This window comes from Callionymus lyra, chromosome 9, assembly GCF_982586985.1.
Source record: "Callionymus lyra chromosome 9, fCalLyr1.hap1.1, whole genome shotgun sequence".
Lineage (NCBI taxonomy): Eukaryota > Metazoa > Chordata > Actinopteri > Syngnathiformes > Callionymidae > Callionymus > Callionymus lyra.
In genome coordinates, this window is record NC_141826.1 from 17,427,389 (window position 1) to 17,448,803 (window position 21,415).

General features: G+C 38.8%; 4 protein-coding genes across 5 annotated transcripts; all 4 read left to right on the forward strand.

The window, feature by feature from the left end:
• Window positions 1-1,070: 1,070 nt before the first annotated feature.
• gdf9 (growth differentiation factor 9) lies at window positions 1,071-3,561 on the forward strand. The gene is made up of 2 exons (XM_087798988.1): window positions 1,071-1,434; window positions 2,568-3,561. The coding sequence occupies exons 1-2, from the start codon at window positions 1,071-1,073 to the stop codon at window positions 3,452-3,454; spliced, it is 1,251 nt and encodes a 416-aa protein (XP_087655114.1). The 3' UTR covers window positions 3,455-3,561.
• Window positions 3,562-4,572: 1,011 nt separating this feature from the next.
• On the forward strand, window positions 4,573-6,066 carry uqcrq (ubiquinol-cytochrome c reductase, complex III subunit VII). The gene is made up of 3 exons (XM_087799065.1): window positions 4,573-4,613; window positions 5,401-5,571; window positions 5,900-6,066. The coding sequence occupies exons 2-3, from the start codon at window positions 5,418-5,420 to the stop codon at window positions 5,992-5,994; spliced, it is 249 nt and encodes an 82-aa protein (XP_087655191.1). The 5' UTR covers window positions 4,573-4,613; window positions 5,401-5,417; the 3' UTR covers window positions 5,995-6,066.
• Window positions 6,067-7,066: 1,000 nt separating this feature from the next.
• On the forward strand, window positions 7,067-15,629 carry hspa4b (heat shock protein family A (Hsp70) member 4b). The gene is made up of 19 exons (XM_087799568.1): window positions 7,067-7,347; window positions 8,809-8,866; window positions 8,950-9,090; window positions 9,310-9,432; window positions 9,625-9,724; window positions 10,081-10,214; window positions 10,288-10,532; window positions 10,617-10,693; window positions 10,774-10,925; window positions 11,036-11,142; window positions 11,230-11,363; window positions 12,776-12,960; window positions 13,041-13,136; window positions 13,201-13,356; window positions 13,428-13,553; window positions 13,631-13,738; window positions 13,812-13,931; window positions 14,785-14,946; window positions 15,079-15,629. The coding sequence occupies exons 1-19, from the start codon at window positions 7,241-7,243 to the stop codon at window positions 15,283-15,285; spliced, it is 2,538 nt and encodes an 845-aa protein (XP_087655694.1). The 5' UTR covers window positions 7,067-7,240; the 3' UTR covers window positions 15,286-15,629.
• A 592-nt stretch (window positions 15,630-16,221) lies between these two features.
• gnpda1 (glucosamine-6-phosphate deaminase 1) lies at window positions 16,222-20,068 on the forward strand. Of its 2 annotated transcripts, none has more exons than XM_087798904.1 (7): window positions 16,222-16,327; window positions 16,510-16,637; window positions 17,370-17,471; window positions 18,506-18,688; window positions 18,755-18,939; window positions 19,007-19,181; window positions 19,931-20,068. In XM_087798904.1, exons 2-7 carry the CDS (start codon window positions 16,514-16,516, stop codon window positions 19,987-19,989), a joined length of 828 nt encoding a protein of 275 aa, XP_087655030.1. In that variant the 5' UTR covers window positions 16,222-16,327; window positions 16,510-16,513; the 3' UTR covers window positions 19,990-20,068. The 2 variants fall into 2 exon arrangements, with proteins under 2 accessions (XP_087655030.1, XP_087655031.1); XM_087798905.1 differs by lacking the exon at window positions 16,222-16,327 and adding an exon at window positions 16,419-16,438.
• The last annotated feature ends 1,347 nt before the right edge of the window (window positions 20,069-21,415 follow it).

Consider the following 21,415-nt stretch of genomic DNA (forward strand, 5'->3'; position numbering starts at 1 on the left):
AAAAATCAAGTGCACTTTGTTGTCCAAAGTTTATGAATGTCATAATCTTATAATTCTTCAGAACATTGCATTTCAAAATTAACGAATTCCTTGTATTCACAATTTAATAAAATAGTGTTTAATGTGTTAATATTTAATACGTTGGTTTGATGACCAATTAAACATTTTCTTTTAGGAGCGTATAAGTTCACTCGTGTGCTTCAGTGGGTTTCCTCTGGGTACTCCAGTTTCCTCCCACGGTCCAAAAAATATATAGCGGTCAATTTATGACTCCAAATACGTAGGTGTGAGTGGTTTTCAGTTAAAATGTACCCCCCGAAGGACTGGGGTTTCCCCCGCCTTTGCCCTATATAGCTGGGATCAAGTCCACTGTGACCTAATTGACAAAACAAGCCCTGGTAATTTTTGGGTTTAAATAAAGATTTGTTTCTAGAGATATATTGCCGACTGGAAACACATTAAGAATGAATCAGTAATAATATTACCAAACACAGAGACGAGGGGGAACAAAGAAGAAGAAAAAAACACGTTGTTTTATTATCTATTATTGAGGAATAATAGAATCACACTTACTATCCAAATTTTCTTTATTATCAAATGCAACAACCAGTGCTTAACTTTAATTTTAGTGTCTCTCCATTGCTGACAGTACACTGAGAAAAAGAAAAAATCCAACCAAAAAATAATAACAAATAAAATATTTAGAACAAGAAAATATATTAAATATAAAATCCATTAAAAAACAGAAGGCAAATGAGATAAACTAAAAAAAATGTATTGACCAAGTGATGTGTGAAATATAAAAACGTAAGCATTGTACAAATAAAAAAACAGTTGAACATAATAATCGACGATTAATTCATGATTTCCCTTTAAAAGTCAACATCATTCTTTCAAAGTAAAACTCGTGAGGCTCCACATTTCCCAAATAACGTGACCGTCTTTGTTTGGTGACGTCATATGACGTGATGGCGTTAATTGGCCACACCTGTGATCCTGATCACCTGGTGCAGGTGCGACCCTCAAGTTACTCGCTCCAGTGCGGAAGGTTGTCACGCGCACGAGAACTCATGTTGATGCTTTTTGTTTTTGGCTGCTTCCGTATGATCCTCCTGCTGCTGCTGGTGCCCGGGGGCCTCTCGGTGGCCCCGGCCGGGTCTGCAGCCGCGGGCCCCCTGCAGGGCCTGGAGCTCTCCCACTATGGCAGCATTTTCTCGCCCCTCCTCAAAGCTCTGTCCGAGCACGGAGGGTCTTGGTGGGACCCGGGCTCCAAGAAGAAGATGATGATGAAGCCCGAGCAGAAGTACATGAAGTATTTGACCGAAGTGTACAAGAAGTCGTCCAGGGTGCACAGGAGCCTGGACGGGAGTCGGGACTACAACACAGTCCGGCTCATAAAACCGCAGGATGAGTGTCCGGTGACCAACAACCAGGGTAAGAGGCAGGGTGTGTTTCAAAGAACGAACGCAAGAGGGCGCTTTTACAAAAACAACAATTATTTCATTATATTTGATAAGACGTTCTGTTCTAAAATAAAACCTATTGTTTTAAGTGCGGGTATGACACTCAAAAGTATTTATATTCATGTTTATAGATGTAGTATGAAAAGCAAAACAACTAGTATTTGTTTTTGTATTTAATTTATTGTGGCTTTTTACAAATTGCAAAACATTTTGTAATAAACATGTGGTTAAAAACATGGAATAACTGTGTGAATGTATGTCATTTTGTTTACTTGATTTAAAAAAATGATTGGTATTGGAAGATATTTTTGTTATCAAAAAGCGTCATTTATCCTATCAATGTCAATCGATACAATATATGTTTACAAACAAAAGTATACTAAAAAAGATGAAATTGCACAATATCCCTATCAAAATATGAAGCTATATATACATGCATATACATGAATATTATCGACACCAAAACAAGTTGTATTTTCTTTTTTATTCGTATTCAAAAATTGCTTTAATAAATTAGCAACTAACTATTTAATTGAAACATATTTAAATGTGTTATCTTAAAAAAGGGGTCAATTCTTACTTTTTGTTTTTATATAAATAATATTATGGAAATAATATGTGGACATTGATTAAACAGGCTCTGTATTTGTGTTTAATGAATACAGTTCTTAACTCTTGTATGGTATGTACAGTACATTTATTTATATATTTATATTTTTTTTTGTTTTTTTTGTCTAACAAGTACTTTTTTAGACAACCAAAAGAACAATTATAGAGAACACTCATTTTATATCAATATTACGAACATTCATTTAATAGGCTCTGAATTTGAGATGTGTATGTATGTATGTATGTATATATATATATATATATATAATGTTGTTGTTTTTTTTTCATGATTATTCAATTATCTATGTGGATAAATGTTTTCTACCAATCGAATAAGAAGAAATACACAAAAATAAATATTAAAAATGTGCTTGGGGTTGAATCAATGAAATCTTCTATTATTATGAACTCAGAAACTATGTATGCTCGATTTCAAATATTTTTGTTCATAACTCTTTGATGGTAGACATGATGATTAAAACTGTTTCTTCTCAGAGAGCTTCATGCAGGATCTGTCCTACAGCATCGATCAAGTGAGAAAGAAGGAGCACCTCCTGAAGTCGGCTCTTCTCTACAACTCCTACCCGGTCCAGTCGGTGTGTTTCCTGACCATCAGGGAGCAGGAGCGTGCCGACAAATGCCAGCTGTGTCCCGGGATTCAACGGGCCGTGAACTTCACCACCAGCAGCAGCAGGAGAAACTGGGTTGAGGTCGACGTGACGTCGCTTCTCCTGCCTCTGCTGAAGTTCCAGAAGAGGACTCTACACCTCCTCATCAACGTCACGTGTCCGGAGGAGAAGAGCAGCAGGAGCGACGGATGCAAACACCCCCTCGAGACCACCATGAGGTCTCCTCCGTTGCTGCTCTACCTCAACGACACCAGCAAGGTGGCACACCAGAGATCACACGCCAAAATGGCTCAACCAACTGCAGAGAATAAGGTTTTAAAATCGGATCAGAGGATGCGTCGCAAGAGCAGGTGGAAACGAGAATCCTCCAAAAGCAAGAAGGGGAGTAAAAGTCTGGATATCCATGTCCCGGAGCTTCTCTCCGGCTCAGAATACCCCACCTCTGACTGTGCCTTGTATGATATTAAGGTGAGATTCAGCCAGCTGAAGCTGGACCACTGGATCATGTTCCCACCAAAATATAACCCCAGGTACTGCAGAGGCATCTGCCCGAGAACCATAAGCATCTATGGTTCTCCGGTGCACACCATGGTGCAGAACATCATTTACGAGAGGCTGGACTCCTCCGTGCCGAGGCCGTCCTGCATCCCCTCCACGTACAGCCCTCTGAGCGTGATGCTCTTCGAAGAAGACGGCTCCTACGTCTACAAGGAGTTTGAAGACATGATCGCCACGAGATGTACATGTCGATGAAATCAACCTTTTTGTTTTGTTTCCAAACTGAAGAGAACGACACCGCTAAGGACAATATCAAGTCCTGTCAGCCGACTCGCCTTCTGACCCGGCGCAGTGATTTCCTGAATATCATTCCAATCTGGAGCAGGTGTGTTTGCTTGGGGTATTTTATCCATGTTGATAATGTGGAAGTTGCCCCTTTTTTTTCTTTTTTTTTTTTTTTGTTGTTGTTCAAGGAGCGATACTAATTTGATCTAATATCATTTTGTATTTGCAAACATTTTTTGAAAGTGATGCACTTGATGGATTCTGAGTGGATTTGTTTCAGTTTTTTGGGGGGTTAATTTATTTTGGGTGCGTGCAGTCTTTAATTTGAAGATTAAGTAGCCCTGTTCTAGAGAGAAAGATGTTTAAAAAAAAAAAAAACTTAAAAAAAGACATAGACACAAACTCTTATCCAACCTTTTTAGATATCATTTTATACTTGGTGTTTAGAGACGGTTGCTTAAATGACTCCCATCCTTGTTGTGTCCAGAATGAAAGCTTCCCTGGGCTGACGTGTGAAATGGTCGCCTCTGGTCACTGAGTGACTGCATTCTATGGCTTGACCAAGTTGCTATGAATTTGTGCTTGTTCAACGGGACTGTATACATGTCATATCTATTTATACAAATTGAATGAATTCACTGTGTGTCTGTGTTCAGGATAATATTCAAAATTAATGAAAAATATGTAGACCTATTCTCTGAAGAGTTGGAAAATAAAAAAGCATGCACTAACTGCTTTGTGTCTGGTTCGATGCACACGTGTAAACAAAATAAATTAATTATATGAAATAAATAGCCGACAACGGCTATATTTTATAACAACCCAGATGCGACAATATAAAAAAATGCATTGTTTAAGTTTAAGAGTACTTATTCGGAACTATTCAACATTTGTATAGATTTTCGTGTAATATATAAAAGCATGTTTTTGTAATATTTGCAAAAGGAAATGTATATTTTTATGATTCTCGGAAGGATAAACATTTTTTAAACTAAAATCCAAAAACCGGTGCTCGGTTGGATCGTTTGACCTCCAGCCCTCTAGGGGTCGCTGACATCACACCTGCTTCCGCTGCGGTTTATAGCTGGACACCGGAAACGCCGAATAGTTCTTCTTGAGGAGCGACACGGTAAGGCTCAATGTCAATCTTATAACGTGTTGATTTTCAAAAGCTTGGTGGAAGTTATAGATTCAACTGCAGCAAATATTCACCATTGCTTAAAAATAAACGCCATATTACACGTTAACGAGTTCTATCACGTGGTTTAATGAGAGCTCAAGGTCTAATGTTTGTACCTTAGCAGCTAACATGCTAACGAAGCTAGTTGTGTTGCCTTCACACCCTAATGTGTTGTGTAACTATAGTGGATACAACAAAAAAAAGCGTTTTATTGTAAGTAACAAACTAGTTCAGAAGCTTCATTTTGAGGTTAAGCCGTTCACCATATCCACGCCCTTGTAACAGCCCTGACCCTAAACTGCAGAATATAGATGTAATTTAATATTGATAGTCATGATCCAAATATAATTTAAGTTCTTTCAACCCAAGAAATGTAGGTTATTAAATAGTTTTGCAGGGGATGGAACAAAATCAAGTCATATCAAGTATCAAAAGAAACGTAACTATTTGAAAAACACTATGGAGTTTGTTTTATTAAACTTGTGACTGCTGGGTTAGTTGTCTATATTCTATAGTTTTTGGTCTTGGTTAATATCAAATGTCAAAAAAAAAAGTAAGATAATGTATAGTACCTATACATTTTAACAATTAAACTTAAACCATTTCCCGAAGGGGACCTCCTGAGGGATCAATAAAGTTCTACCTTAAATAATAGCGCAAATAAAATCTGTACAATTACTGTGTTTTCAATGCCCGTTTTTACTCTAACCATGTTTTTTTTTTTTAAATCCTAAAGATCGGCTCGTATTGGAAATGGGAGGTCACTTCGGAAACTTGGCCTACGTCAGGCACATCATCACGTACAGTCTGTCCCCCTTTGAGCAGAAGGCCTTTGCCAACTACTTCTCCAAGGGAATTCCTAACGTGTGGAGACGGATCAGTGGATCCTTCTTCAAAATTGCCCCACGTAAGTAGTCTTGGTTTAATTTTCGAGGGATGTTTACAATGTATTTTGAACCACGATGTTTCAAAATGTGTTTATAATAAACATTCTGGTTTGATTGGTTAGAAAATTCTAAACGATGTCAACGTTATTTGTCTAAATGTGTTTCTCTAGCATGGTCAAATCGTCTACAAAAGCAAAGTATATCTACACAATTATTATATAACACATGGTGTGGTTAGTTGTTTTGAATGCTTACATTTTGCTGATTGATAAATGGTTTATGCTTTCTTTGTATAAATTGTCTGGTCTTTCATGAAAGTTAATAATTTTGGCGTCTCATCCTCTTCAGCAATGGCCCTCGCCTACCTGACCTACGCCTGGGGAAACAGCGCCCATGCGCAGAGCAGGAGGAAGGTCGCTGCCGACTATGAAAACGACGAGTAAAACCACCTTCCAGAAAAACTGCTCTCGCTTTTAATGTCCCACCAATAAAAATGAACGATATTTATGTGACAACTGTTTTTTGAGTTCTTGAATAACAAAGGGAGGGGAGGGGTTGGCTTTTTGCAATATCAAACTCATTTTAGAAATGTATTTAACTCAAGTGTTTTTGTGTTATTTCTACTACACTTCAGGACCAGGTTCAGAACCAGAGGAGAGAAATCCTTCCAGGCTGTTGCTCCTAAGCTTTGGAACAATCTTCCTCTCCCTCTGTGTTTCATGATCTACTGACTCCTTCAAGAAATATCTTAAGACGTTTCTATTTGTTCAGGTTTTTCCTTGATTTTCTGGAACTCCTGTTGTGTTATCAGTTTTATCTTGATCTTTAAAGTATATACTTTATTGAATACTGTTTTGAGTGTTTAATCGCTTTGTGACCCTGGTCTGGAAAAGCGCTATACAAATAAAAAATACTTACTGTCTGTTATTTAACCTTTGTATGTTTTAACAACCAAATTCTGACCTGATATCAGGTTTGTTCAGAGGCTGAAAACAAACTATTACAATAGTCCAGACGAAAAGAAACAAACGCATGTATTACAAGCTCCAGATCATGTTCCGACAACATTTTCCTAAGTTTAGAGATTTTTCTCAGTTGAAGGAAACAGTTTCTGGTCAGTTTTCTGCAGTGTTGAACAATATATATGCCCCCCTCCCTCTGTAGTGTAAGTGGTAATTTTAATTATTTGTATAGCGCTTTTCCAGACCAGGGTCACAAAGCGCTTAAACAATCAAAACAATATTCAATAAATTATATACTTTAAAGGGCAAGATAACACTGATAACACAACAGGAATTCCAGAAGACAGTGATTTAGGAGTTGGATGTATTTGATACTGATAACTAACCACGGCGGTTATTTTGGTGTTTTGATTCCACATGACTGATGAATTAAGGTCGACAGTCTTTGCACGATTACTCAACAGTATGTTGGGAGTCTCGCACCAAACGTCGCCCACCTCTAGGGGGCGCCAACTCTCCCACCGCTTTTCGAAGGACCGACAGAAGATTCGTGAACGCTCTCGCACATCACCCGGCGCACCGCATGCTGCTACATGGAACAAGTGTTTCTCATCGTCCGCTGACAGAAGCCCCACTGTAGCCATTCCTCGTCACACTGTTTTTCGTACCTGTAGTCCCGTTCTTCCTCGTTTTTTCCATCGCCCCCTTTGACGGTTAGCTTGTCGCCATGTCCGTAGTCGGGTTCGATGTCGGCTTCATGAGCTGCTATGTAGCGGTAGCCAGAGCCGGCGGCATCGAAACGGTCGCCAATGAATACAGCGACCGCTCCACACCGTAAGTCGAATTCAAATAGTCATTGTTGTGAGTGTACGGACCGACGGCGTCCATTTATCCGGGAATAATACACGCATTCGCGTGGTTACATTATAAATGAGCTAACGGCTAGCTAGCTAGCAGCCTCTGCGTATTTCTCAATAGGAAACGGCATGTGATTGCTAATGCTAATGCTAGCTGGCAACCAAGCCCATTGTCAATAGGAAAAAAATATTGTCTCTTTCTTACACGGGATGTTGCTTTATTAATACTCTAGTGCATTTTATATCGGCTTAACGTCTTCAAAACTATTGGATTTAAAAGTGTATTTTTTAAAAGGCAAGAGGCCGGATCTTGGCTGTCATATCTCCACCGTCATCTCACTGTCAGTGAGGTTTGGTTATTAACCAGGATGGTGCAATAAAAGTCATTTCTCTCTCCCTGAAGACTTATTTTTTACTAAAACATTTCAATGATATTTTCTAATGCTTGTGCGAATATTATTCCTTCATTATATTTGGTTTGTTTATTTTGCATTGTCATGCAAATCCTTGCATTATAAGCTTTTATAATGCTTTTACAAAGTCATTTTAATTCCTGTATGCCTCCACCTTATAATAATATAATCGTTATAGTGTAATTGACAAAAGCTCAAGATACAGAAAAAAATGGATAAAGATAATAAATGATAATAATTAGAAAAAACGAATTAAAAAATAATGGGGTGTGACTGTAACTCGGGAGCAATAAGAAAAATAATGAAAACGTCAAGACAAATGACTACATAGACAATACCTGACAAAGCAGTGTTTTAATTATCTTTTTAACATTTTCTAAAACATTTTAAAGAAGGTGTTTTTTGGCAAAATAGGTAAAGCCATTCCATATTTAAATCTAATAGTATTGATATATATAGTAGATATAGATAGGTAGACTTTATTATTACCTCTGGAGATCTCCTTCCTAGTTAGGATTTAAGAAAGATTGGCGTTTTAAGTAAATATAAATCTTTTACTTTCATTAGAAAAACTTTTTTGAACTGTTTTGGAATATTTCCTTTATTATCAATTATGTTGTGGGGAAAAAAAGAATAATGTCATAAATGCTTTGAATCTGACGTGTCTGAAATAAAGGAGCAGATGAAAATATTGGGGAGCAATCTTAAAATAGCAGTCAATCATTAAGTTGCTGGTCAATTAAAAGATAAGAATAAAACAGAGGTCATTTGTTTCTCCCTCAAGAGTGAAGGAATTGTATTTCAAATCTGTGTCTATAAAAAAACAGCAGTTAATGGTTTGAAGAGCAATAAAGACTTGATGGTTCATTGTATTTACTTTCCATTATGAATGTTATCTAATGTTTGCATTGAACCTTTGAACTCTGAGTCTATACAATGATTTGACATCTGACTGAAGATGAATGTGTGGTAGTTCTAATGGAGTGATTGTATATAAACATGGTTATATTTCTCGTTCTCTTTAGATCATGTGTTTCATTTGGCCCAAGGAACCGTTCAATTGGCGCAGCAGCAAAAAGCCAGGTTTGTTGGGAAACTACTCAAACTTGATTGACCATACATTGTCTTACTATTACATTTCCTTGGTGTTTTTTTTTTAAATACAGGTCGTCACGAATTGTAAGAACACAGTGCAGGGATTCAAGAGGTTCCATGGTCGAGCATTCACAGATCCAGCCGTGCAGCGTCTCAAGTCCAGTCTGGTTTATGATATTGCACAAATGCCCACGGGGACAACTGGTATCAAGGTCTGTCAATAAACAATTTTACACTTCGATAGTTTTCAACATATTTTCTCTATATTTAAATCAAGTAATCTTAATATAAAGATGTATTTTAGATGAATCATTATTTTAAATTCATGATTTTCCCAAACCAAAGGTTTGTCAAAGATCATTGAGACATTATAGTTGTATCATTATGACGTCATTAGATCTATTAAAGATGGATGTGTTTTCTGTCCAAAGGTGATGTACATGGAGGAGGAGAAGGTGTTCAGCATTGAGCAGGTCACTGCCATGTTGTTGACCAAGCTGAAGGAAACTGCTGAAAGTGCACTGAAGAAGCCTGTGGCTGACTGTGTTGTCTCTGTAAGTGTCTGATCAATACCAAGTCTTTCATTCTGTGCCTCGTTTAAGATTCGGATTACATTAATATTGGTTAATTTGTTTACACTAGGTGGGCAACAAGTCTTGTTTTACAGATATCGGAAATCATTATAGCTGTTTATATAACTGATAGCTTTAATTGAGGAATGTTATATAATGCTTTCTGCATTTTAGGTTCCCTGTTACTACACCGATGCTGAGAGGAGATCAGTCGTCGATGCTGCACAGATCGCAGGACTCAACTGCCTGAGGCTTATGAATGAAACCACCGCAGGTTTGTACTACACTGATTTTATTCTACTATGAGGAAAACATCATGTGATAGTCTTTGTTTTTACTGTTCAAATGGTCCCTTAACACTTTAGCTGTATCCATCCAGAGCTTGTCCAGTGACGCGCACTGACAAGTGGGAATAATATATTCAACTTTCATGGCCTTGATGAGACTTGAAAGAACCTTTCACGGCAGTTTAGTAGAAAAGAGACTAAGCAGATGGAATACTGCCATCATTCCTTTTATGATTTGTGTCTTACTTGCTGAGACAGGACAACAATTCTTAATAAAGCTTGAGTTTCAGATCAACTTAATTAATCTAAATTGCTAATATTCCTGCTGTGTTATTAATTTCAGTGGCGTTGGCGTACGGCATCTACAAGCAGGATCTTCCTCCTCCTGAAGAGAAGGCCCGGAATGTGGTGTTTGTGGACATCGGCCATTCTGGATTCCAGACATCAGTGTGTGCCTTCAACAAGGGCAAGCTCAAGGTGTGTATTCCCTGAAGCATCGACCTCAGGATTCTAGGACTATTGTGACCCCCCCCCCCCATGTCCTCTTCAGGTCCTTGCGACAGCCTGTGACCCAGAGTTGGGAGGAAAGGACTTTGATGAAGCTCTCGTCAAGCATTTCTGCGAGGAGTTTGCCAAGAAGTACAAGCTGGACGTGAAGTCCAAGCCCAGGGCTCTGGTCAGACTCTACCAGGAGTGTGAAAAGCTGAAGAAACTCATGAGCGCCAACTCCTCCGATCTGCCGCTCAACATCGAGTGCTTCATGAATGACATTGACGTCTCTGGAAAACTGAACAGGTCGGGAGAGACACTAATGTTAAATGAGTCCTCTTAACTTGACGCCGATATTAAATTCTGTGATCGTTCTCTTTTCAAAAAAAGGGGCCACTTTGAGGAAATGTGTGCAGATGTCTTGTCCAAAGTTGAACCTCCCCTGCAGCGCTTGCTGGAACAAACCAGTGAGTGTTTTTCTCAATTCTTCTCATGTGTTTTAACCTCCTTTCGTCATTGACAAGTTTTGTTTTCTTTGTTCCTCAAGAGCTGAAAAAGGATGACATCTATTCAGTGGAGATAGTGGGCGGAGCCTCCAGGATCCCTGCTCTCAAAGAGAGAATCAGCAAATTCTTCGGGAAGGAGTTGAGCACCACGCTGAATGCTGACGAGGCGGTGGCCAGAGGATGTGCTCTGCAGGTATTTGGGAAGCTGCTTCCTGTCCTTCCTCTTTCTGCGCTGTGATCAGTTCCCTGTTTTTGTTTCGAGTCACTGAGACATTAAGTAAACCTTTCTTTCCCCCCCCACAGTGTGCTATACTCTCACCCGCCTTCAAGGTGCGCGAGTTTTCCATCACTGATGTCACTCCATATCCCATCTCCCTTAAGTGGCATTCAGCTGCAGAGGAAGGGTTGAGGTAACCAAAGACCGACTTTCCTATCTAGAGTGTCGTCGGCGTGTTTGTTCTGAATTGAACGCAGATTTTTTTCGTTTCTGTCTCCAGTGACTGTGAGGTGTTTCCCTTGAACCACGCAGCACCTTTCTCCAAGGTGTTGACCTTTTACCGGAGAGAGCCGTTCACTTTGGAGGCCTACTACAACTGCCCCAACGAGCTGCCCTACCCTGACCCCACTATCGGTACGATCTTTTTAGTTTGTTTATTTTTGTAAACATTTTTTACATTGAATTAAAAAGGACTAGTATTCTAAAACACGTTCAACATTGTGCATTAGAAGAAGTGGGTATGTGAATTACACATGTTATGAGTAGTCTTAGTTATGAAGGTTTAATGTGGATAATGTCGCATTTTATTCCAGAAGGTTGTAGCAAAAAGGTCTTTATTTTTAAAGTCCAAATGTTGTTGTTTTTTTAAAATTAAATCCAAGAGGGATTCATCATCAGTGATGTTTGTTTTAATAGTGAATGTATCGTCAATAATATAAACTAAGGCAGCAAAGTTGAAGGTGAGGAGAATGTTTTTATTTAAATCGTTATCTCCTCCGTTCAAAAACCATCAGTAAAAAAAAAATGGAAAAAAGTTGTTTTTTTTACTTTGACTTTTCTACCTGCAGGTGGTGCTGTCAGTTTGTTAAACCCAACTTATGGTTGCCATTTAAAAAAAGGACACCATGAAATTACATTTCTAACATTCGTACAACTCTGAATGGTACAAATTGAAATGTAAACACGTTCTTGCTCGGAGCACGACACGCATACCTGGAAGTGTCATCGACACCCAGAGAGTAGAATGAACAGGAGTGATGTCGAGATACTTACGCCACATGAATTATGTATTTTCAAAAACATTTCAGCCTCCAGGTGCACAGTTGTTGCTTGTTCTCGGGATGATTATTGGACGTAATGGCTGTGCCCAGGGAACTACTTTTGCGAGGTTGTTGAACTACATGAAGTTCAGCCTGGCAGTACAAACTCAAAAAGCAGCTTTAATGACGGCGGTCTTACTTTGAAGGCTCGGCAGGGAAAAAATCACACGTCGACACCTTGTGGGTGGAGGGTTGTTTGTGACGTTGTCGCGCCCTCTGAGCACTTTAAATGATGTAGGTGTTTATATGATGACACTTCATGTCCCTCTGAGAGATAATTTCATGAAATGGATATTAATAATAATAGTGCTTAAAAATACATCTCAACCATAATGGTGAATCAGCAGTTTCTCTGCAACAAAATGGTTGCAGAGTTTTCCCTTTTTTTTTTCTCTACTTGTTTAAGTAAACTTTACTGAAATGGCATCTTGACATGTAAAGTCACACGACTATGGAAAAATGTGTTGTTGTTTTTTCAAACTAAAACATGTTTCAAACTGTTAAAACTCAATAATTCAGATTTAATGATCATTTATATCCTGAACAACGACGATCCTAAAACTCTGTCAAGCACAAAATATATAATCTTTTGTTTACAGAATGTAGTTTAACTAGAAGTAATTTTAGTGTCACTGGCTCTTGCACCATGTGACCTCATAAATTAAAGGGGAAGCTAAAGGCTTCATTAAGATTCTTGCTTCCTTACTTTGTTTCTCCCTGCAACAGGTCAGTTCATGATCCAGAAGGTGGTTCCGCAGGCGTCTGGGGAGAGCTCCAAAGTGAAGGTCAAGGTGCGAGTGAACATCCACGGCATTTTCAGCGTGTCCAGCGCGTCTCTGGTCGAGATCCTGAAGTCTGACGAGACCGAAGAACCCATGGAGACTGACCAGAGTGCCGAGAAGGAAGGGGAGGTATGGAAGGACGGAGAAACGCAAGTCTAGTTTACTTGTCCACGATAAAAGAAATGGACTCAATGTGTTATTATCTGCAGAACAAGATGCAGACTGAGCAGGAGGAGCCGCAGAGCACCACGGAAGACGCAAAAGAAACCGAGGAGAAGACGCCGAAGGAGAACGAGGAGATGGAGGTAGATTTTCACGGTCCTGCTTGTTCTCGACGGATGTTCCTTAATGATCCTCCTGCTTATTCAGACGACCACGGAGGAAAACAAGGGCGAGAAGAAGTCCGACCAGCCTCCACAAGCCAAAAAGCCCAAAGTGAAAACAAAAGTCCTTGAACTTCCCATTGAAAACAGTCCACAGTGGCAGCTAGCGGACGACATGCTCAACCTCTTCGTAGAAAATGAGGTAAAAAAACAAACATTTGACTTGACGTCGTTACCTGTCAGGAGCTGATGGTGAGTCAATCCTCTCTTCAGGGTAAGATGATCATGCAGGACAAGCTGGAGAAGGAGCGGAACGATGCCAAGAACAACGTGGAGGAATACGTGTACGACATGAGGAATAAACTCCATGAGATGCTGGAGAAGTTCGTGGCTGAATCCGTGAGTGGACCCCGTGTGAGACCATCCCTTTACTTGAGCCCCCTTCATTCATCTGGATCCCATTTCCTCCCTGGTAGGAGAAAGACACTCTGTCCTTGAAGCTGGACGACACCGAGACCTGGTTGTACGAAGAAGGCGAAGACCAACCCAAGCAGCAGTACATCGACAAACTGGCCGAGCTGAAGGTACGTGCGGCAGGTTTCTGCTTTTCCTTGGCTCGGCAAAGGCGCTGATTTCTTCGGAACTTTCTCCTCGCAGAAACTAGGACAGCCCATCCAGGACCGGTACCTGGAGGCCGAGGAGAGACCTAGAGCCTTCGATGAGTTGGGAAAACAGATCCAGCAGTACATGAAGTTTGTGGAGGCGTACAACATGAAGGTAACATTTTCCTCGAATAAAGAGTCGAGGTCTTCGCCGACAAGTTAGTTTCTTGATTTAGTCGTGGATTCATCAAATGATTTGACGGCACATATTTTTTAAATAGAGCGAAAGTAATACATGAAGGAAAATGAGACATTTTGTTTCTCAATGGACAAAAGCCAGCAGCTTTAGTTCAAAACACACAAAAAGGCTTTATTAACTGTAATTTAAAATTAAATTAATGCGTCTCAATTCTTAGTATGCGAAATTTAGTGCGCCATGCACACTAAATTGTCACTAAAACGCCCACAAAACTGAGTGGTTCGATGGACACTAACCACACTAAACAGCTGCCATCTTAGTGACGTTTTAAACGGAAGTTATGTCATATTTATGCATATATATATATATATATATATATATATATATATTTATATACTACATACACGTCTTCGGGGCTGATACCAGATTAAATATCTTGCGAATATTTAGATTCTCATATTTTTTTCAAAAACTTTTTCCAAACTTGCAAAACGTGCTGCCAGCAGGTGTCAGTGATAGCTTTCAAACAGCTGGTTGCAACGTCGTTTAATAGAAGTAGAAGAAGAAGCTGTCGCGTCATTTCCTTAGTTTGTGTGTAGCAGCAGTGTTTGATTTTAGACAAACTATCTGTTGAGAATTTGCGTACTAGTTGGTATGTACACTGTCCTGATGCATACTCACTTCTAGTATACTAAGAAAAGTATGCGATTTGAGACACAGCACTGGTGTCAAAAAATATAATTCGTTTTTTAATGGTTTTGTTCGATGTTCAAAAACCGCTCAAGTCATCGCACAAGTTGATTTGAAGATTTCTTATTTGTCGTCTCAGGAGGAGCAGTACGACCACCTGGACGCCGCCGACGTCACCAAGGTGGACAAACTGACGAGCGAGGCGATGATCTGGATGAACAGCAGCATGAACCAGCAGAGCAAACAGAGCCTAACGGTGGATCCCGCCATCAAAGTCAAGGACATCCGAGCCAAGACGAGGGTGAGTCTTTTTTCCATGTGCCTGAAGGAAGTGTCTGTTCATGAGGGCGAGGCTTTTATGGCAGCAGTCATAGGACTGCCAATCGTTCTAGAGAAATTTGACGAAATTCATTCTTTTTTTCGTAAATCCCAGGAGTTATTCTCCGCTTGCAACCCGACTGTGACCAAACCCAAGCCGAAGGTGGAGCTCCCCAAGGAAGAGGCCCCGGCCGACCAGAACGGCCCCGTCAACGGACAGGAGAGGGCCCCGGGCGACGGGGCGGACCAAGCCACGACCGAGAACACGGCGAACCCCGCCGCCTCCGAAACGGAAAACAAGCCCGACATGGACCTTGACTAGAGCCACGAAAGTCCGCCCAGGGCCAAGCCGGACGGCAGATTTAGAGTGAGATGCAGTCCGAGTGTGTGTGCGTGTGTGTGTGTGTATCAGAGCAGGGTTTTCAGGAATGGCACTGCACCGTCTAACAGGCAGGGCTGTTGGCACACTGAGCCCGGTTCCTGGGGGCTCCTCTGACGACATAGCATGCATCTCTCTTATTCCTGACGACATAAATCAAAAGCCAGCCGCAATAAGTCTGTTCGACAATGAGCGCTGTACACATGATGGTATTTATTTCTGTTGTGTGCCCTGTTCGTGTTCTGGTCTGTGTCACAATATGGTTTTAATAAAGTTATTGAAAATTACTTATTTACCCACTAAAAGCTGTGTTTTTTTTTTTCTTGCAAAAACTTAAATCCTTGGAAGAGATTTGTTCGTCACACGATGAGCCGATGGTCCAACACGAGGGTAAGAGCTGGTGTCGACTAAAAAAATGTTGATATAGTTTGGGGTCATTTTAAAAACTGAAGAATAAAAAAAAAACATTGATATAGTTGTCATTGTGGTCATTTTAAATGTAGAGAAGATAAAAAGCGTAAACCGAAGAGTTCAAAGAAAATTCACTGTTAACTCGGATTTTAAAACCTTTTTTTTAAAGAAAAAAGTCAATTTTTTTATCGTACATTTTCACCAAGTTTAAATAACAAAGAAAAATCTAATTTAAGTAAAACACATTTTTTCCTCCAACCAACATTTTTGTGAAGCTAAACGTTTGCTAGTCATATTTTAAATACTTTTCATATACACTAACACGTTTAAAACCGGATATCCACCTAATTTTTCAAAACTAATAATGCTGACGTATCCCTTTATCACTATCTTGATAACTAGTGAATAAAAGGCTACATTTACGTTTAAAATCTTAGGTAATTGTTTTGTAACAACATTGAATTACTTCGCCGAGTCGATGCTAGTTCCGGCTAACAAGCGTTAGCTTGACTCCTGTGTTTTCCTCCCGCGGTCACATGACCAGACTCTTCTGCTGAGAGAAACACACTCCGAGGTATGTTCTTCCCAAAACTATTTTCCTCACAATTCACTGCATTTCTGCGTCGATATAATCTCACCTTCAACTTCCCCACGTCTCACAAGTCTTTTTTCTTTTCTTTTTAACGTGCGTTTGAATCGTGAACTTGGAGGTTCTGGATGTTTCATTTTTTTTCACCCTTTTATTTTTCTTGCCAGAACCATGAAGCTGATCATCCTCAACGATTATTCCGAAGTGAGCGAGTGGACCGCGAAGTACATCAGAAACAAGATTATTTTGTTCAAGCCTGGTCCCGAGCGATATTTCACTCTTGGACTCCCAACAGGTAAGAGAACGAAAGCAGGTCTGCAAGAAAATATTTGTAGAAAAATTAGAGTTCTGTTCATAAACTGACCGATATAAATATATATATAAAAATATTGACGTTTTAATAAACTTAAAATGTAGTTACTAGTTAAATAATATGCAGATGTGTGTCCATAAAAAACAACAAATAATGCTAAATGGTCTCTAAAATATAATGAAGAAAAAGCTGCAACATGACCTTTGACCTTTAGCCTTCAAGGGTTCCATACACACACTTATCTGCAAGATAAAAAGTTGAGAGAGACAGTTAAGGTTTGTGGTGTTGTGTGTGAGTGTGTGTGTGAGAAAAGCATCAGGCTTGTCAAAAACAACTCTCTTGAAGTCACATGACCTCAGGGTGGATTTGTTTTTTTTTAAACCAGGTGCACATCAGGCAACACGGTGACGCCTAAATGTCCTTTTAAATAAATAAACTTAAACTTGACATGATTTCCATAATTTAATTTTTTTTAAGTTATCTTTCATTTCTGAGGATTATCTTTTAGATAAAAAATCTTTTTTTTTCACAGAAATTATATATATATTTTTTAATACCATTTATTTACTATTTAAAATAAATCGTATTGATTTAACCTATAACGTGTTTTTTTTAATTATTATTACAGTATATAAATTGAAGCTGAGGATGGTCAGAAGTCTGCGCTGGTCACATGATTATTATGATCTCAGGAAGTACCTCGGTGTCTTACAGGAAGTACTCCTTTGGGCTGTTATCAGAAACTGATCGAATACTACAAAAACGGGGAAATCTCTTTCCAGTACGTGAAGACCTTCAACATGGACGAGTACGTCGGTAAGAACTTTGTAATTGAAAACAAATTGTTTAGACCTGAAATGTCTTGCTCTGTATACGTTTTTTTTGTTGTAAGTATTTTATGTTTCTCTTTTTAGAGTGCCTTTAAAATATAATTACATGTTAAGTTCATCGTTTGTTTAAATTATATTTAAAGTAAATGTGCATAAAAATTGAATTATATAATATGAATTCAAATGCTTATTTCTATGATGTCATCCAATCTCTGTTTTGTCCAAGTTACCAAAGTACTTTCTTGTTTTCCTAAAGTAAAGCAGCACTATGTAACATTCTACCTTATTGTCCCCCTACTGTTATAAAAGTGTAATTGCAATGCTGTGGTAACATCAGTGCTGCCAGACTCCACATGTGCATTTGTTTTCAATAAAGGGGTTCTTTTTGGGGACGGTTTCCACTTTTGTCTCCAGGGAGCACTCAACAAGTCTCATTAGTACTTTTTAGTACTTTATGGAAATGAAGGCAAACTCCATCTCCAACCCACTACTATTAGGAAGTGTAATTGCAAACCACTTTTTTTTTTTACATTGATTCATTAAGTGGAAGAAAGTGTACTGTGACTTGGGCTGTGAATTGGTTAGAATCTGACAATAAAATACTTATCACGATACAGGGTCAACCATACGATATATACTGTTATACTGTAGTAACAAGGATATATTTGTAGTATTGTCGAGTACTTGACTCTGGTGTTGCAGAATTTACAGACCACATGTCTCCTGACGAAGTCGTAACTGCTTTCATTTGTTTTGAAACCAAAATATGTCCAAACATCAACTATAAAAAACTGCTGGAGTCGACTGTATCCTCTCGTCCTCAGTCATCCGTTTTTGTTTTATACACACCTCATTTGAATATTAACCGTAAAAGAACTGTATTAAAAAATAAAATAATATTTGAAAGCCGAAAATAAATTGTATACAGTGCGATATTGATAAAATATCGTGAAAACGGTATCGCGATATATCGGTGTACCGATGTTTTTTCACACGCCTTCCAACCCGACTCTCCTCCAGGACTGCCCAGAGACCACCCTGAGAGCTACCACTCCTTCATGTGGAACAACTTCTTCAAGCACATCGACATCAAACCAGAGAACACGCACATCCTGGACGGTAACGCCAGCGACCTGATCGCAGAGTGCAACTCCTTCGAGGAGAAGATCAAAGCCGCCGGAGGAATTGAGCTCTTCGTCGGAGGTCCAGGTCCTTCAAACAGAGCTGTGAGCTTCTTGTTTCTCACGACGTTCCTCTCCATCACGTCAGGTATCGGACCGGACGGCCACATCGCCTTCAACGAGCCGGGCTCCAGTCTGGTGTCCCGGACCAGGATCAAGACTTTAGCCAACGACACCATCGAGGCCAACGCCAGGTTCTTCGACGGAGATCTTTCGAAGGTGCCCACCATGGCCCTGACGGTCGGGGTCGGTACCGTCATGGACGCCAAGGAGGTACGAGCGGTCTTCAAGTGTGTCAGAGAAGGTCCGCCTCTGATGGTCCTTCATGTTTTTATCTCAGGTCATGATCGTCATCACTGGGTCACACAAGGCCTTCGCTCTTTATAAAGCCATCGAAGAAGGCGTGAACCACATGTGGACCGTCTCTGCTTTCCAGCAACACCGTCAGAGCATCTTCGTGTGCGACGAGGACGCCACGCTGGAGCTGAGGGTGAAGACGGTCAAGTATTTCAAAGGTGAGTTCAGGGTATGAAGGTGGATTTCTATTCATCATAACAATGATTATCTAGTATTTGCTTTTATCCTGAGGGATTACATTTAAATCGAGGGATTAACTTTAAATTTAAATTTAATTTAAATGTAAATTAATTTAATTGCTCCTGAGGTATCAATAAAGTTATACCTTACCTTACCTTAATCAAAGAATAATATTATAACAATATCAATTAAAGAAAATGTTTTTGTAATAAAAAAAAATGATAAATATAAAAAAGTTGCTTAAAAAAAAATAAAAAAGTGGATTAAATCCAAAAATATTTTTTAATTTTTTTTAAAAGTTGCTACACTAAAAAAAAACGTTTAATTAATAATAAGTTAAATAAAATTACTTGTATCAAAATTGTCACAAAAAAAAAAAAGCTTCAATCATTAAATATTTTCTCAACTAAAAAAAAAGTTTCTTTACAAAAAAAAGAAAAGGTTGCTTTAATAAAAATAAAATTGTTTTGGGGCCATATAATTGGTAGAATACATGTGTTTTATATAATAAAATATATATATTTTCCATCATTTTTTCTTTTAATTGAAGTATAAAAACCTTTCAAATGTTCTTTTTTTTATTATTCTTTAATTGAAGAAACCTCATTTTAATTAGCAACTGTTTGTGGTTGAACAATAAAGAAACCTTCCTATTAAATCCATGTATTTCTAACTGAAGCTGGACTGACCGTCTCTGAGTGTCTAATCTGCTGCTGTGTCGCCGCAGGGATGATGTATGTTCACAACAAGCTGGTGGACACTCTTCCTGCTCAGACCCAGGCTTGAGTCTCGTCTCCATGAAGCCTGAACCACTGATGTGATAGTTTAGTCTTTCTTTGAATGTCAATAAACCTTTTTTTCATCATTTTGTCCTATTTTTTTTTATCTTGTTTTTATAGTTTCTGATTATATTCCCCCTTTTAAAACCTGTGGAAAGCACAGACCTTACCTCTTTCTACTCTACCTCTACCTCTACTATAAAGAGTACTTTCTACTCTATTTATTTGTTGCTAACTATCAAGTAAATCAATCATTGTCATGTTTGCTGGTCGTTAAGGGTCAACTAAGTTAATCTTCGTCTCTATTTTTTTAGTTACATATTTAGATTTTATCCCTTGTGTTGTTTCTGGGTCAAGGTGACCTAAAGGCCCGAAAACAAATGTAAGTGTGGTATCCCTTGTGTTGTCTCAGTATCAAGATGAACAACCTCCCTGGGTTCTTTAAATACATATGCAGTGGTGGAGGTCGTTCATCTTGACCCTGAGACAACACAAAGGATACCACAAACACATTTGTTCTCAAGCCTTCAAGTCACCTTGACCCGGAGACAACACAAGGGATACCACAAACACATTTGTTCTCAGGCCTTCAAGTCACCTTGAAGACTTTCCTTATGCCCCAAATATTACAAAAAAATATTCAATCTCTCTTTTTTTTTTTAAAACAAAATTTTCTTTAAACTATCCCTATATATATTATATACAGTACGTTCATTTAAAGTTAAACCATAATATCTCGTCTTATTTATCTCAGGCGAGTAAGCAGGTAAGTCCACGTGTATTTTTAGCGAATAGTGTATTAGCTCGCGTTTTATTATTGAATTTTTTACTATTAGATGATAAATTCTCTTCAATTTCTGATTGAGTATTAAACCTAGAATTTCTAATAATAATTCAAAGAACACGTGTACAAGTACAAGAAAACTATGAATATTAAAGAAGGTTTAGACTGACCTTTTCCAGGGGATATCTACTCTCCTCTACACACTCAACAAACACTGTGTCGTTCCCAGATCCCAGGAAAACTACCTACATCAAGTGTTTCAACATGACTCATCCACAATAAAACATATACAATCTGTGACCGGGGGTCAAGGGTCACCCCAGATAAACCCACTTTTATGCTCACAAATGGTTTCAAACCTAAATTAAAACTGCTGATCAGTCATAATGTTGATTTCACTTTCAATATGAGCTTCAAAGATAATTCCTCGTGATTTACTGTAAGCAGCAGGAATTATAGTAAGAAAGTAAGTAAGTAATTTTTATTTGTATAGAGCTTTTCCAGACCAGGCGCAAAGCGCACACAGCGCTTAAACAATCAAAACAATATTCAATAAAGTATTTATTTTAAAGATCAAGATAAAACTGAGAACACAACAGGAGTTCCAGAAAATCAAGGAAAAGCCTGAACAAATAAAAAAGATGTTTCT

What these genes read in the sequence shown, in the direction of transcription:
- gdf9 (XM_087798988.1), top strand. Translation starts at nt 1,071, where the DNA reads ATGTTGATGCTTTTTGTTTTTGGCTGCTTCCGTATGATCCTCCTGCTG. An exon ending in TCCGGTGACCAACAACCAGG is followed by an intron (nt 1,435 to 2,567) that starts GTAAGAGGCAGG and finishes GTTTCTTCTCAG; the next exon opens with AGAGCTTCATGCAGGATCTG.
- uqcrq (XM_087799065.1), top strand. Translation starts at nt 5,418, where the DNA reads ATGGGAGGTCACTTCGGAAACTTGGCCTACGTCAGGCACATCATCACG. An exon ending in CTTCTTCAAAATTGCCCCAC is followed by an intron (nt 5,572 to 5,899) that starts GTAAGTAGTCTT and finishes CATCCTCTTCAG; the next exon opens with CAATGGCCCTCGCCTACCTG.
- hspa4b (XM_087799568.1), top strand. Translation starts at nt 7,241, where the DNA reads ATGTCCGTAGTCGGGTTCGATGTCGGCTTCATGAGCTGCTATGTAGCG. An exon ending in TGGCTGACTGTGTTGTCTCT is followed by an intron (nt 9,433 to 9,624) that starts GTAAGTGTCTGA and finishes TCTGCATTTTAG; the next exon opens with GTTCCCTGTTACTACACCGA. An exon ending in GTGCCGAGAAGGAAGGGGAG is followed by an intron (nt 12,961 to 13,040) that starts GTATGGAAGGAC and finishes TATTATCTGCAG; the next exon opens with AACAAGATGCAGACTGAGCA.
- gnpda1 (XM_087798904.1), top strand. Translation starts at nt 16,514, where the DNA reads ATGAAGCTGATCATCCTCAACGATTATTCCGAAGTGAGCGAGTGGACC. An exon ending in CAACATGGACGAGTACGTCG is followed by an intron (nt 17,472 to 18,505) that starts GTAAGAACTTTG and finishes ACTCTCCTCCAG; the next exon opens with GACTGCCCAGAGACCACCCT. An exon ending in CCGTCATGGACGCCAAGGAG is followed by an intron (nt 18,940 to 19,006) that starts GTACGAGCGGTC and finishes TTTTTATCTCAG; the next exon opens with GTCATGATCGTCATCACTGG.